This window comes from Mytilus californianus, unplaced genomic scaffold (genome assembly GCF_021869535.1).
Source record: "Mytilus californianus isolate M0D057914Y unplaced genomic scaffold, xbMytCali1.0.p SCAF_1, whole genome shotgun sequence".
Taxonomy (NCBI): Eukaryota; Metazoa; Mollusca; class Bivalvia; order Mytilida; family Mytilidae; genus Mytilus; species Mytilus californianus.
The window spans coordinates 45,879,140-45,894,164 of record NW_026262581.1 but is presented as its reverse complement, the minus strand read 5'-3'; the positions used below and the strand labels follow the sequence as shown (position 1 = coordinate 45,894,164).

The 15,025-nt window shown below is 31.6% G+C and overlaps 2 protein-coding genes across 2 annotated transcripts in view; one reads left to right on the top strand and one right to left on the bottom strand.

Annotated features, from left to right (window-relative positions):
* LOC127703992 (mucin-3A-like) overlaps nucleotides 1–13,254 on the top strand; it is a 119,046-nt gene extending 105,792 nt beyond the window's left edge. The window contains exon 7 of the mRNA XM_052207999.1: nucleotides 10,968–13,254. Within this exon, the coding sequence (XP_052063959.1) occupies nucleotides 10,968–11,169 (202 nt within the window). The 3' untranslated portion in view covers nucleotides 11,170–13,254. The remainder of the gene's footprint in view (nucleotides 1–10,967) is intronic.
* The window catches only part of LOC127704119 (uncharacterized), a 165,186-nt gene that overhangs the window by 71,273 nt on the left and 78,888 nt on the right, over nucleotides 1–15,025 (bottom strand). The gene's annotated exons all lie outside the window — the stretch shown is intronic.

Here is a 15,025-nt window from a genome sequence, read left to right as displayed (position 1 = left end):
TTTTTCTAAATAGATAAATGGTTGCTATGCACTTTTTCAATATAAATAGATGGTTGCTAGGCACTTTCCTAATATAAATGAATGGTTGCTAGGCATTTTTACACTTTAAATGAATGATTGTTTAAATGTTATGTGATGACACCCCCCCCCCCCCCGACCCCAGACCTTTTAAGTTAGGTCTATGTAATAGTTTATATAGTCCTGAATGAAATCATGTATGGTTGCTAGGTACTTTTTTTATCAAATAAGGGTGATTGCTAAGCACTTTTGACATGACCTTGACTCTTTATTTTTCATATGTTAATAAAATTGTGGCTTAAACGTCCTGAACATTTTCTCCATGTATAGTATGCCTCTTTCTATTACATTTCCTTTCAAAATTCATTAATAAAATGGTTGCAAAAATGTCTATTTTGTTCATGCAAAATGTGTGAAATTTGTCTTCTCAACTACAATGAAAAATGACCTCTGCTCCTGCGGTTGTGACAATATTCAGCAAAAAATATTTTGTATATATGACATTGCTATTTTGTTTCATGTTTCTGAAAAATATTTACAAACCTGGTTTTGATTATGAATGACTGCAAAGTAGTTGTTTTTTCGATGCTAAATTCCTCCAAATTTGCGGGAAATCTCATTCACTTGGTTGCCATGGCAACCATGGCCTAGCGATATTTTCGTGGGCATTTTTCTTACTTTTTTACATGATCACATGTTTTGGCTAAGTTTCATGAAAATTGGTGACTATGCGTGCCGACCCCCCTATATAAAATGGTTGGTGGTTACAGATAATTGCTCTTAAAAGATTACATTCATTTGAAATTTTCTCTCTTTGAACTATTGGTAAAAGTAAAACCAGTATATCTTGTACAAATATCAGATTTTAGAGAACGAAACTGTGTACATATCAAATGGAACAGTGGTGAAAGCTGAATATAGAGATGGTTTTATGGTGACCTGTGAGCTCCAGTCTTCGAGAAGGAAAAGATCGACAGCAGAAACGATAATTGCAGAAGGATATGAAATAAGTGTTTCAAATGATGGCATACACTTTGGAGATTCAGTTAGAATTATTATTTATGATGAAATTTGTCATAAATGCAACTCCACCACAATTACCTGCGTAGTATTGGTATGTTTTTTTTTAAATATATTGATCCAAAGTCTGCCTCAGAATCTGATATCATGTTTTTAGTACTTACACGAGCAACACGACATGTGCCTCTTGTGAAATAGAATCTGCTCGCCCTTCCGAAGCCCCTGAGATCACCTCCGGGTTTGTTTTTTTAATTTTGGGGGGTTTTTTTGTGGGGTTCATGTTGTTTGTCTTTTGTTTGTTAATTGTTTTTTGCCATGGCATTGTCAGTTTGTTTCGACTAATGAGTTTGAATAACCCTTTGGTATCTTCCGCCTCTCTTTAACATCATGCAAAAGTAGGAAACACTTTTTAAATAAACGTCCTCTGAAATTCTTGTAATCATGTATGCATCTTAAATATTTGGATATCCTTGAGTAAATGCAAATCATAGTTAAATCAGATGCAACGGGCATTGAAGCAAATAAAATAAAACACTACTGAAGTTGAACTTAGATAAATTTGCTTTTCTTTGTATTTCCAATGTGGTCATATGGCTCCTCGCCTATTCTCCTTGGCTTTCACGTTTTTGTGTTTGCTCGTTCTTTACAAAAGTGAACGCACCAAATTTATAACGTTTTATTTTCATTTAATGATTCCTATTTTTCTTTTTTCATTTGAACCAGAACATGAATGGATGCTTTTATTGCTTTTGTACTTATCTACAGTATGTCCATGGATATAAATTCAGAAAGTAAAAAAAATGTGTTTTTTTTTTTTTTAATTATACACTATATATTGAACAGGCAATCAATATAAAGTTTTAAAATATATTCATAGCAGTGTAGGTGGCATTCATAACAGTGACATAAACGACAACCGTACACTGACAAATTCAACTTTTCGAAGATTGCCAGACAAGTTACGATTTAGAGCTTGGCTTGTAGAAATGGCACATTAAAAGACCTTATGTTGCCCTATACAGTTTGTAGATCTTCTTTTTTATAATGTGTTTAAGAATGATCGTCTCATTGATTTGCATCATAAATGGCTGTGCATCCCTTTTTGTCTATATTTCATCCAGACAAGTCCCGCAGAACCGGGGGCGTTAAAATTTGATTATTATGTTTCTTCTCTTAATCAAAATTATAAACTGATGATAAAGTAAATGTTATAATTACTAATGGTGAAAGTAACATGGATTAGATCTTGATAGTCTTAAAATAAAAATTGAATTTCATTTGCGAACGTTCTTGTTTGAAATATTTGACAGGGTTTTATTACATTTTATGAGAAAAAGATACGACTTTAATGTTCTATTTTATATATATGAAGAGAACAACCCAAGCACTCTTCACCAGAATGCTGGATTAGTGAAGTAAATTGTTAACAGCGGTAGTGCAATATGTTGTTCATTACAGAAAAATCTAGATAAGAAACCTGAATCCTACTAGCACTGGCATATGGAGTATAATTCTCCCAGATGATACGATATTCCAAAGTTTGTGTTTGTATAATCTTTCGTTGATATAGGGTTCTTCCTAACAATGAAGTTATTAATCCAAGAATTTTCATGGAAAGGTTGAAGAAATTTCTTCGGAAGTTTTACGGCCATTGGCCATTACACAATGTATGTATCGGTTTGAAAGGTTTTGTGTGTTTATACACATGTATGTTAAGTTAAATGTTATATGCTAAGCCTGTTATACTTATATCCTTTGGCCACGGTGTTGTTTGTCCTTCGATATATCAATGTTATCCCTTGTGATCTTCTATCTATTTCCATTGTTTTCTTATCTCAGGATACATGTGATGGTCATACCAGAAACACATTCGCACCTAAATTTGGTATTATTTGTTTATGTAATTACTGTTTAGACTGTACCATTAGTTTCTAGACTCATTTCTTGAATGTACCATTTGTTAAGAAGGATTTGCTTTGGTATTTACATTATTTAAGTTATACAATTTGACTGTAAGGTATAAGTGTATTAGTAAATATACTGCAGTAATATAAAAGTTGCAACTTTCGTCAGCTATAGCTTTTACAAACATGGTTGTGACCGTTCCTTACACCGTGTTTAGTCTGACGAAAATGTCAGACCCACTAAGAATAATATCCATACATTACTATATCATGTATATCTATATAACTTTTTTTTACAAACCTTTGAGGTTCATAGATAACTCCAGGTAACCTTCAAATATACTGCCAGTAGTAATATTCAGGAACATTTTATTTTTAGACTAGTATCATGAGTATTGAAACAAATATTGAATAAAATCAAATGTCTAAATATTTAATGTTTTTGAATGATTAACCTGAATAGTTAATGCATCACACTTTCAAATAACAACGAATTGATAATATTTTTTTTCCACGTATAGGACGGATGTCCATATTTTACAACAACAAACGCAGAAACGACAACGGATGATCAAACAACCACACAATCAATTTCGACGCAAGAAATAACAAACCGTATAGCTTCCACTAAATATATTACGACTTATCCAACAACAGATGAGACGATATCAACGGTCGAACTAACGTCAACGTCCACAACGTATGATGTAACAACAACAAACGCAGAAACGACAACGGATGATCAAACAACCACACAATCAATTACGACGCAAGAAATAACAAACCGTATAACTTCCACTAAAGATATTACGACTTATCCAACAACAGATGAGACGATATCAAAGGTCGAACTAACGTCAACGTCCACAACGTATGATGTAACAACAACACCAGAAGTTACGGCAAAACCGATAAATGCTGATGGGATGACGTCTACAGTTCAACTAACAACAAAACAAACAATCCATGATGTAACTATTACATCAGACATCACGAAAAAAGAGACAACAAGTGATCAAACGACATCGACAACACTAGAAAATACTACTACATCAGACGTGACGATAAAACAGACAGCAAGTGGACTAACGACACAGCAGACTACACATGAAAAAACAACTACATTACTTTCGACAAAACTAGCAACGACTATCGAGATGAGGACTACAGATGATTCAACTACGCAAACTTCAGCATATAACATGAGTACTACGCCAGAAGCAACTACAGAACCGGCAACAACTGATAGGATGAAGTCAACCGATCAACAAACAACACAAGAGGCAACAGATGATACAACAACATCGGAAGTAACGACAAAACAGGCAACTGATCAGCTGACGACCACAGCTGAACTAACAACAAAGCCTACAACGTATGATGCAACTACTTCCATAGTTGTAATAACAAAACTGACAACAACTGATTTGCTGACGTCCACAGTTCAACTATCGACGCAACAGACAACATATGATGCAACTACTACATCAGACGTGACGACAAAACAGAAAACAAGTGGCCTAACGACACCGACTACACATAAGCAAACTACTTCATCAGAGGCTACAACAAAACTGACAACTGATCAGCTGACGAGCTCAGCTGAACTAACAACGCAGCCTACAACATATGATGTAACTACTTCCCTAGACGCTACAACAAAATTGACGTCACCCCAGATGACTTCTACGGCTTATTTAACACCAAAGCCTACAACATTTGATGAAATTACCTCACCAACAATCACAACAAAAACAACGAAGAGAAATGATCTGATGTCTACAGTTGACCAGACAACACAGACAATACCGTATGAGGAAACTTCTACGCCCGACAAAGCAAAACAGTCAACATCCGGTGAAACTACGCCTTCGACAAGTTATATGTTTAAAACTACACTCGAAAAAACAAATAATCCGACGACAGGAGTTATTAAAACGCAATCTACAAAAGAAGGTGATACAACAAGATCCGACACAACAAAACAGTCACGAATAACAAGCACAACGCAATCAACAACTTTTGAACCAACTACACAAGAAGTAACAACAGAAGATACAGAACTCACGATATTGTCTACAACAGATCACCAAACATCAGCAGGCGCTCGAACAACACAAAAATTAGAAACATTAGCAACCACAACAAACTCACAAACCACAACAAATTTAATAACCACAAGAAGTGAACAGACAACCTCACCTCCGGAAGAAGATACATCTACGAAGGCCGAAGTAACCTCAGTCACCGAGAAAATAACAACATCAGGCACACAAATCAAGGATGAAGTATCAGACGAATCAATTAAGCATTAGAATAATTACGTTAATCATTGATTAAAAATGTATTTACTGTATATATTTTCTTTTAAGATGTACAATGAGCACACGGCCTTTTAACTCATTAAAGAAGCCCGTGGTTGTGGGTGCTTTATCCGTTCTTCGTAAAAAAATATGTTGTTTCAGCAGAAAAAGCCTCTAACAATATTGTTTTTATATGCAAAAGTCATTATTTGGAATGTCTAACAAAAGAACTCGGAATTCATAGCAAAACTGGGAGTCCAACATAACCCCTAAATCATTCACGAGATAGAAAATTTAGGAAATCACAAGTCTGTCCTTCTCTCCCTTGATATTAACATATCAAAGAACGATGAACATCTCCCGTCTTTATACCGGACTTCTAAATCATCAAAAAATCCTTAAAGAGAACGATGTATATCCGGGTCGTGACAAGTTCGACTTAACATCTTTCTTAAGGAGTAATACCACCATTGATTTCCCCTATGACTTTTGTTGAATTGGATTTTTTCAAAAAAAATTGCAGAATTTATCTTTGTTTCAAATAAAAAAATACTTGGCATGAGTAAAAATGTATCCTGTCCAGTACTACAGTGAACATTTCACATAACATTTCATTGCATATAAGATAATAACCATCACTGGAAGTAAACCAATCAAATTTTCACCTCTTCTTTGCCTGTTAACAAGCTTGAGTAACCATGTCACCTGAAGTTTCCAAAATATTTTATAGGAACAGCAAATAAAAAATATTGATGCTTTGAAACACACAAGGTACATGTTTATGACTCAGCAATGTTTTTCTGCAATATTATGCAGGGTTAATTTCCTACTACAGTAAAATTAGAGGGAATATTTTTTTCGACCCTTTTTCGTATGAAACCGGATGTAACGTACTATGATTTGGTGGTTTTTACACCTAAAGTCTTATCGCCAATCATCTTGTGATGAGGTGTATTCTACCGACCGTGTCAATCAGATGTGGATTCTTACAAAATATAAGGATCTACTGCAAAATCTTCAATCACATTCTTTATAATTTTGCAGTTATATCAAAACCTTTTTTCTTTTTCTCCACGCTGTACTACTAATCCCCGTGTCTAATTGAAAAATCTCATTAAACAGAGTTTTTTTTTCTACAAAAATGGGATTCGTAAATACGTATTTTGTTATTTTTTAGTCATGAAAATTTATTTGGGAAAAACAACACTGATTCCAAAAATAAACCAACCGAAGGTGATGTAATACAAATGCCGGACTATTCTAATAGGTATCAATTGTGCACATTTTCGGGTCGACTTGTTTTTGTACTCCTATGAAGCAGAATGGACACAAAACCTACTCAGAGACCCAAAAAACAAATCTTGCAAATTTTTTTAATTTCATTTTTAAATTTAATTATAGTGTCCTATCACTCAATAACACAGGTTTCAGTGAGTGCTGGCATTTCATATATCATAGTGAATTTAAGATGAAGAATAATACCAAAACAAAAAGTTTTGCCTCATATCTTGATCTTTTCCACGATATTGACACTGATGAACGACTTCAGCTAGAACCTATGACAAACGTGATCATGATTTCAATTTTCCAACTTACCATTTCTCAGCAGTAACATACCCTCTGCACTAGCATAAACGTTTACATATATCAATTGATAAGTTACGCTCGTGCATGTTCACACTATACGGATTTATTTCATTAGCAGAGGTATGCTCCATACACAAAAAACTGCACAGAGTTATGCGGTAGAAAGACTGAAATCGACACTACACAATTATACGGTCACCACAACAAATTGGTTAACCGATACGATATGTCTGTGTCGCAACTCACTAATGACATACTTCCGCAGTCTTAGATCTTAAGGTACCAGAATAGTCGTCTAACAGTAATTGTAACGATTGAGACATTTTGACTGAGTGTGAATTAGTTATGCATTCGTAGCAGGAGACTTACCGTATCGACGCACCAGGGCTCGGTCTTTTAGAGCACATACGATTACCTCAGTGTTTGGTTTGTTACCTTAACTTGTCTACTTAGTCAAATTGTGAACATCGGTAAACTACGGTTGCCTATTTTTGATACAGTATTTATTAGTTGTCTTTACAGTAAACAATTAAAATTAAAAAGTGTAACGTTTACACGTTATAGTGGGCCAGTGTTGATGAGCATTCAAAAACCAAATCCGTAAACCGGAAGTATAATTTTCATGCAGCAATTCAATTAAAATAGTTAAACAGAAGGAACAGTTTTATTTGAACATTTACCAGTATAAATTAATTTTATTATTTGTAAATTTGTACTATATTAAATTGTTATTTTGTTTAAAGTATTCAACTTTATACTTGTTTTGCATTCTAACTATTTTGATCTGAGCGTCACTGATGAGTCTTATGTAGACGAAACGCGCGTCTGGCGTATCAAATTATAAGCCTGGTACCTTTGATAACTATTAGTCATTTCTTATATAAGTATAGACTCCTTCTAAGCCATCACTCATCTATCCGTGACATTGTCGTATGTACAAAATTCGATTTAAACATTTTTTTTACATTCATAAATGATGACAAAGTGTTACTGAAATAAACAAACAAGAATTCTTTTCACATAGAGTAAATTAATCAAATGTATCGAAACTTTTTATTGTCTTACTTTTTATTAGTGCTGGGTGCTGGATAGACAATTCGATTTTTTTTGTTTCTGTAATCTATGATGTATCTAATAAACAAATATAACACATACAATTATTCACAAAAAATGATGGGTTTTATCATCTTCTCTGATAACTACGTATTGATAAACTTTCTATTTTTTTTAAATCTTACTTTAATACTTCAAAATATCATTTTTTGGAAATGATACCTAAAATTTAATCAATGAATTTGGCGTCTGTTTGGCCTTGTGAATTTCTTCCTCTTTACACTAATTGAAATGGAATCATATGCAATGGGTCTCATCAGCAGGCTTTGCATTTGAGGTGACAGACCGAATGATTATTCGAATGGAAAAGAGCAATGCACTGCTGTGTATCCGTCACTTGTTGTTATACAATTTATATTGTAATTGATTATTCAAAAGTCTAGTCCAGAAATAAATATCATAATAAATAAAGGAAAAGTCAAACTTAAATGTTGACCCCTGCCAACATACTAGATCTATGACGGAGACTCTTTAAAGATTTGTAATCTCACAAAGAATGATGTTTTAACTTATTAATTCCATGTAAACCTAGTAAATTATTGAATTATATCTGTTTGTGATTAAATGTTAAAAAAAAATGCTTGAACCTTAATACAAAATTTTAAAGGAAAAAAAGATTGTCATGCATAATTTACACTTTTGAAGCTCAAAGCCGGGTGGTTCGACAAGGTACACAAATTACTGAGTGCCTGCCACAAGTCAGGAACCTGTAACAACCAGTTATTGCTATCTATCAACACGAAGGTCCAATTCATCAGATTTAAAACATAATAGTGTATGCTTACAAAAATTCATCAAAGTCACCAGACAAGGGAGTTAATTTTTTGACACAAGATTTCTATGAATTCAACTCGATATATAATTGACATGCAATCTACATTGCAGTCTAGATATAGTAAGTATGTGTATAACACCTCAGAATTGTAAAGAAAAGTATGCTCATCAAGACATTAGTGTTCAAGTTGTTAAGATTTACTTGTGACGGTATGATTGACCTATTTCTGTATTCGCCATTTAGTTATTCCAGACACGCATTCAACATGTTCAATACCTTCTGAAAGGGAAAACATATGCAATCATCAGGCTTTGAATCATACAATAAATTATTTACGAATCGGGATGTCAAGGACAAAAACTAAACGCTTTTAGAATTAAGTATGCACTAAATAATCAACTGTTTAAGCCCATGATCAATTCCATCGGCCTTTAGTATTTAAATATTTTTCCCTGTACTCTTTGCAAAAGTGGGGGTTTTTACCGTCCTATTTGGATCAGCAATAACAGTAATTTATTAAAACCGAATACTTCACTATTTTATAAAACTTCAAACGTTTCAATTTTCCACTGGTTTTTTTTAATTAAAAAGAAAGCATTCAATTTTTGTCAATTCATAATAAGTGAAATGTGCATGAAAACTTTTTTCAGGCGATACAATGAGAGTAGTTTATGTCATTTCAAGTTCATTTGGTGCCGTTATTACTGTGGCCCTTATTGTAACTGCCATAGTAAGCCTTTACTACAGAAGTATCAGGTATGTTTTGTATTTCAGAATTTATAATGGGTCGAGACTATTGTTACGGTCAGAAATCACCTTTAAACTGTAGCCAACAAAAGACAAAAATCAATAATAAATTTAACAAGAAAAATTATACTAATAGAAATGTTAACTTAACTGTTAGAATATATGTCCGATCCTTTGTCTTTTCTTTATCCGGAATTCTTCTCTTAACTGTACGGAATCCAATGGAATATATATGTCCAATAAGTTCACAATCTAGTATGATGTCGTTCGTGAATAAAAATGTCAATCCAACAACTCCAGAGAAATTCTGAGAAAACAAGTATATTACTGTCCATCTGTCTAATTTCGGTGTCTGTATATATAGTTGTCACGGAAACTTCTAGAACACTGTAGAAGTGAAACTCCTAGAAAACTATAGAAGGGAAACTTCAAGAATACTTTAGAAGTTTAAATTACGCATCGTTGATTATGATCATTCCGGAATTATGATGTAAGTCAAATAGAAAGTTCTAATCATTCAATCAGTATCTATGATTGTTCCAGTGATTTCTAAACTGCACAATTGTAACATTATTTTGTAAACAACTATTATAACCCAATTATATAAACATTATAAGGCCACAGAATAGGCCAAGATAAATAAATATGATCATTACAATATCATAACACAATTCACAATATATTTTTCAAATGCTACTATTTTTATGGTTTGGTAGAACCACAAGATTTTTGTTTAATATAGTAGAAAAAGCTTTATTTTCAAATAGTTTGTCAGAATTTTATTTCAGATGATAACAGTATTTTTAGATAAAATAAGATAATGAGTGTTGTCAGGGGAAAAGTTTATGCATTACACATAGAAATCCTGATAGGTAACTGTAACAAAACTGAAGATTCAAAAGCTAGGACGTCTAAGAATGAAATGTGTACATTTTTAATAACAGACCTATACTGTGTAAACTTGATTAAGAATTAATTAAGTTCGGAGATAATAGATTGAAGTATACAGTTGGCTCTCGTTATCTCATATTTAAAATTGTAAATTTGTATGATATTTATACTACTGAAATCTGAGATCATTTTTGTCAATCCGATCAACTATGAGATAATGAGAGTTGACTGTATACATATATTTATCAGAATAAGATAATGTCGCATGGTTTTATTTGAAAAGATTAACCAACATAAAAGAGTGGCAACATGCAGCATTTAACAAGGACAACGTCTAAAATATATAAGCTTTATCGGAACCAGAAATCAAGATTGAATCTGTCCAAACAAACACATGCTAAATTCAAAACAAATGCTTGCACATTCAATCGTAAATTACTTAGTGTACTGCTACCAGAAAAGTATGATTAAAATTATCTTTTCTAAAAGTATAATTTGCCAATATCTTCTTATTTTTAATAATTATTTCAAATCTGTATTTATCAAGTGTTGCATCTTATCAACTGAATATGTATTTAATAGCTATAGCAATACATGTTGTTCTTATAGGCACAAAAAAGAAAAGGTTTCATCTAGAAACAGAAGTCAAACAAGATACAACGGATCAGAGATCAGTTCGGACTTTGATGCAAAAGACTGTACCTTTTATGGAGCAGGATCATTCCAATATGGCGAAAAAGAGCTACCATTCACTAATTTTCGATACGTGAAAAGAACTAACACTTCGTCTAGCTCCATTAACAATATATAGTTGCAAGGAAAATTCATTATATAATTATTTAGTCTGCAGATATTATTGGAATATTTTATTTAATTTAAAAATTGAAGAGCAAAAAAAATAATGTAATTGCACACACTTTTTATTATATACTCAAAACTGTTAAGTAAAATTAAGAATAATCTCTGCAATACATTACTCTGATTCTTTAGCAAGGTAAACCATGTGAAGCATGATAATGCATTATGTTCAGAGCATTCTATCTCAACTTTCATAATGCGAGGGTAATGTATCTTTAAACTTGTTATTTGTTTTTATGTTAATCTTTTTGGTATTTTAATTAATTTCCTTAAGTCATTTCAGTATTCGCTTCAAACATTTTGCTCTATAAATGTTGTTGTATCGCCATAATTGTTGTTCCAGTATATGTATAATACCGTTTGTACACATATTCCTCCGTGAAACAGTACTCCCAGTGCTCTTGTAGTAATTATATTTAAAGAAACCAATCCAAACGTGTAATTATATTTAAAGGAACCAATAAAACGATTTTTTGATTTAAAGCAATATATGCACATAAAAAAATATGTATATCAAAGATACTACCAACTGTTTTTAAACTATATATGGATTGCAATTTTTCCTAAACTTATCGAATTACATTTCAAATGTGTAATTTAGGATTCTGACATTACTTTTTCATATTACTGAAGATTTAGTAAAATAATAAAGACGAAAAGGTTAATCAAACTTATTATTGATACATTTTATAATATTTTCAGTATTTATCTTATTCTATTTGTTCACCATGGTTAACAAGCCGAAAATGTAGTCGAAATCAACATTTGTGTGCATCTTCGCACATTCATTTTATCTGAGAATAAAAAAAATGTATAGCAGATAAGCAATCTTTTAATTATATTCAACATCTTATGTATAAATGTCTTTAGTTTATTGGAGGTTGTAGTATTGTAAGTTATCAACAGTAAATGTTACTTTATGAAAGTTTCAATTGATGACTATTTCATGGGCATTAATATCTAATTTCAAAATCAATAATAGAAATGAGAACGAGTGAACATTTTTTTACGAGCAATGTTCATTGTAATGAGATATATTATTCTTTTGATGTATATTTGTGAAAGCAAAATAAAAATCCCATGATTCCACAAGATAATGGAAAACATTTAAGAATAATAATAAAAACACAAAGAAAAACACAATTTTGTTTTAAATAGAGAATCAAACTTAAAGTAAGTCAGATTTGACCACTAAATCCACTACATCATAAACCAATCTCCAAATATCATTAATAAGCTTTGCGATACTAAACCTGCAGGACATATATTATTTGAAAACACGATGACTTTTTATAGCATTACGTGTCAAAAGCAGGAATATATATATATATATATACAAAACCACATACTACTACTACTAATAAATATAATAATTATCATAAAAATAGTAATGATTAAAGTACTGAAAATGTACAAACAGAATTTACAATTAAAACGGTACCCATACCGAAGCGCCGGTTATAAAACTGGTTACAATGTCAGAAATATAATGTAATTAAGACTTTCTCCACCAGCGATGAGTAAGGTTTCTTCTTTTGATATATGCCCAAAAATAGAAAATATATTCATTTTCATTATGAAAGTTAATATTAAAACGTAACTATGTAAAACTATTTTGATATTGACCATATTGAATGAAAGAAATACACGGAAAAAGTGAATATTTACTTTCTTTATCTTTATATAATATTGTTTTTTAAGAAAGTAGACATAAAACCTTATTATCATTATATACTTATTTGCAGTAGAAATATACAATACTTTGTTTATTCAACTGCCAAGAGAGAATGAAATATGTAAACGTTTTCGTTTGCAACGTTAATAACAGATTATAAAGGAATTCCTATCCACTCTAATGAGGCTGTTTCAAAACCAATCCAATTCCTCTTTTATTATAAATATAGATTTTGTTAATAGATATAATTTTTAATTGGTCGATTGACCCTTTCTTTATATTCTTGAGGGACTTATAAATAACAAATTTATACAAATAAGTCTTAAGAAGATGGTGCAAGTTTTCATATTCCGAATGGGGAAAATTCTGAATAATAGTCAACGATTTTTCCCACGAGGGCGCTGGATCGTTACGAGTAACGATACACGTACACAATAAATAAATTATATAAACGCCTAAAAAGTGTACACAACAACACCAATAACAAAAAAAGGAACTATAAATGTAATTATTTATAAATATTTCGGATAACAGATATCCTTCATCACAATCATATTTACTGATGAAGGATATCTGTTATCCGAAATATTTATAAATAATTACATTTATAGTTCCTTTTTTTGTTATTGGTGTTGTTGTGTACACTTTTTAGGCGTTTATATATATATATATATATATATATATATATATAAAGTCTAAATTGAAAACAACGTTCAAACCTATGATTGCGTTGGATAAAAACCGCAATTTTTATACGTGTGCATGCAAAATAAATATATATATATATATATATATCTTTTTAATTTTCCCTGCAAAGACTAGACAGTAAATCAATGGAAAGATCAACCAATTGCGGTGCTTTACTGTTGTAAAGTAGTTTAGTTGTACTTGTTTTTATCAATCATTTTAAAAATAAAATGTAATCAAACATATATAACTAGTATAATTATACATTTTAAAACTATTCAGTGATACACAGGAAATTATAGTACTTTTGTTAATGGCATTTTATTTCACACAACACTGAAACTAATCGATTAAAATTTGTGATTTGCATACCTTCTTGGAGGGATATCAACTTCTTCAATACGTATCACGTTTTGTAAATAAATATTTGAACAAAATGAACTTTTTACATATGCATTACATAATTATCTTTTTGACAAGTTGTCATCCTGAAGATGCATGCAATATATATCGCTAAATTTTAACCACTTATAAATCAACCAAACAAAAATATCATTGAATGTATGTCTTGGGTTCTGCTATTCTGTACGAAGGACAGGTTTTATTGTTAAAATATCTCATTTCAAATTTGACGTTTCTCATTTCCCAGTTGACAATTTTCAGTTCCCATTTGGCATTTCTCAGTTCCAAGTTGACATTCCTCGGTTCAAAGTTGACATTTCTCATTTCCTAGTTTACATTTCTCAGTTCCGAGTAGACATTTCTCACTTCCGACTTGACTGTTCTTAGTCTACCCCAAGATGGCCCCAGTATGTTGTGGGGTTCGTGTTGCTTAGTATTTGGGTGAAACTAGGAAATATCAAGATAGAAGTAAGAAATGTCAAAATAATAAATTTTATAAAAATAGATAGTCGCTACCAGTCTTAGGTAAATCTTCCACTCTAATCAAATCAGATATGTACAGTCAGAGGTCAAAAGTGCTTCGCCATTTGAAATTTCTCTATATGTTTTACAAAAAAACACAATGTTTAATAGCATTTCTACTGAATATATTTCCTGTCCGACTTGAATGATTTTTTTCCCATTAAATACAGACATGTAAACTATGCAGTTTCTTGCAATAATTAAGAAATAATTTTATGATTTATATTTTTAAGAAAATGACTGTTAATGTCTTCACGAAAAATCACACGACTATATAGGAAGAATTTCACTAAATTTCATTATTTGTACATACAAATAATGATTTCTCATTTGTGTCATGTCATAAAAGTATTTCATTATAACCATAAAAATGAGTTTTACTTTCAAAAGTTCATCAAAATCGATCCTCAAATTAGTTTGACAATATTTAAAAAAAGCAATTATAAGAATAATTTCGGTATTTTCGAGTGGTGAAAAACTTTTGACCTAAGACTGTGTGGGATCCCAAACATGTCCAACACTT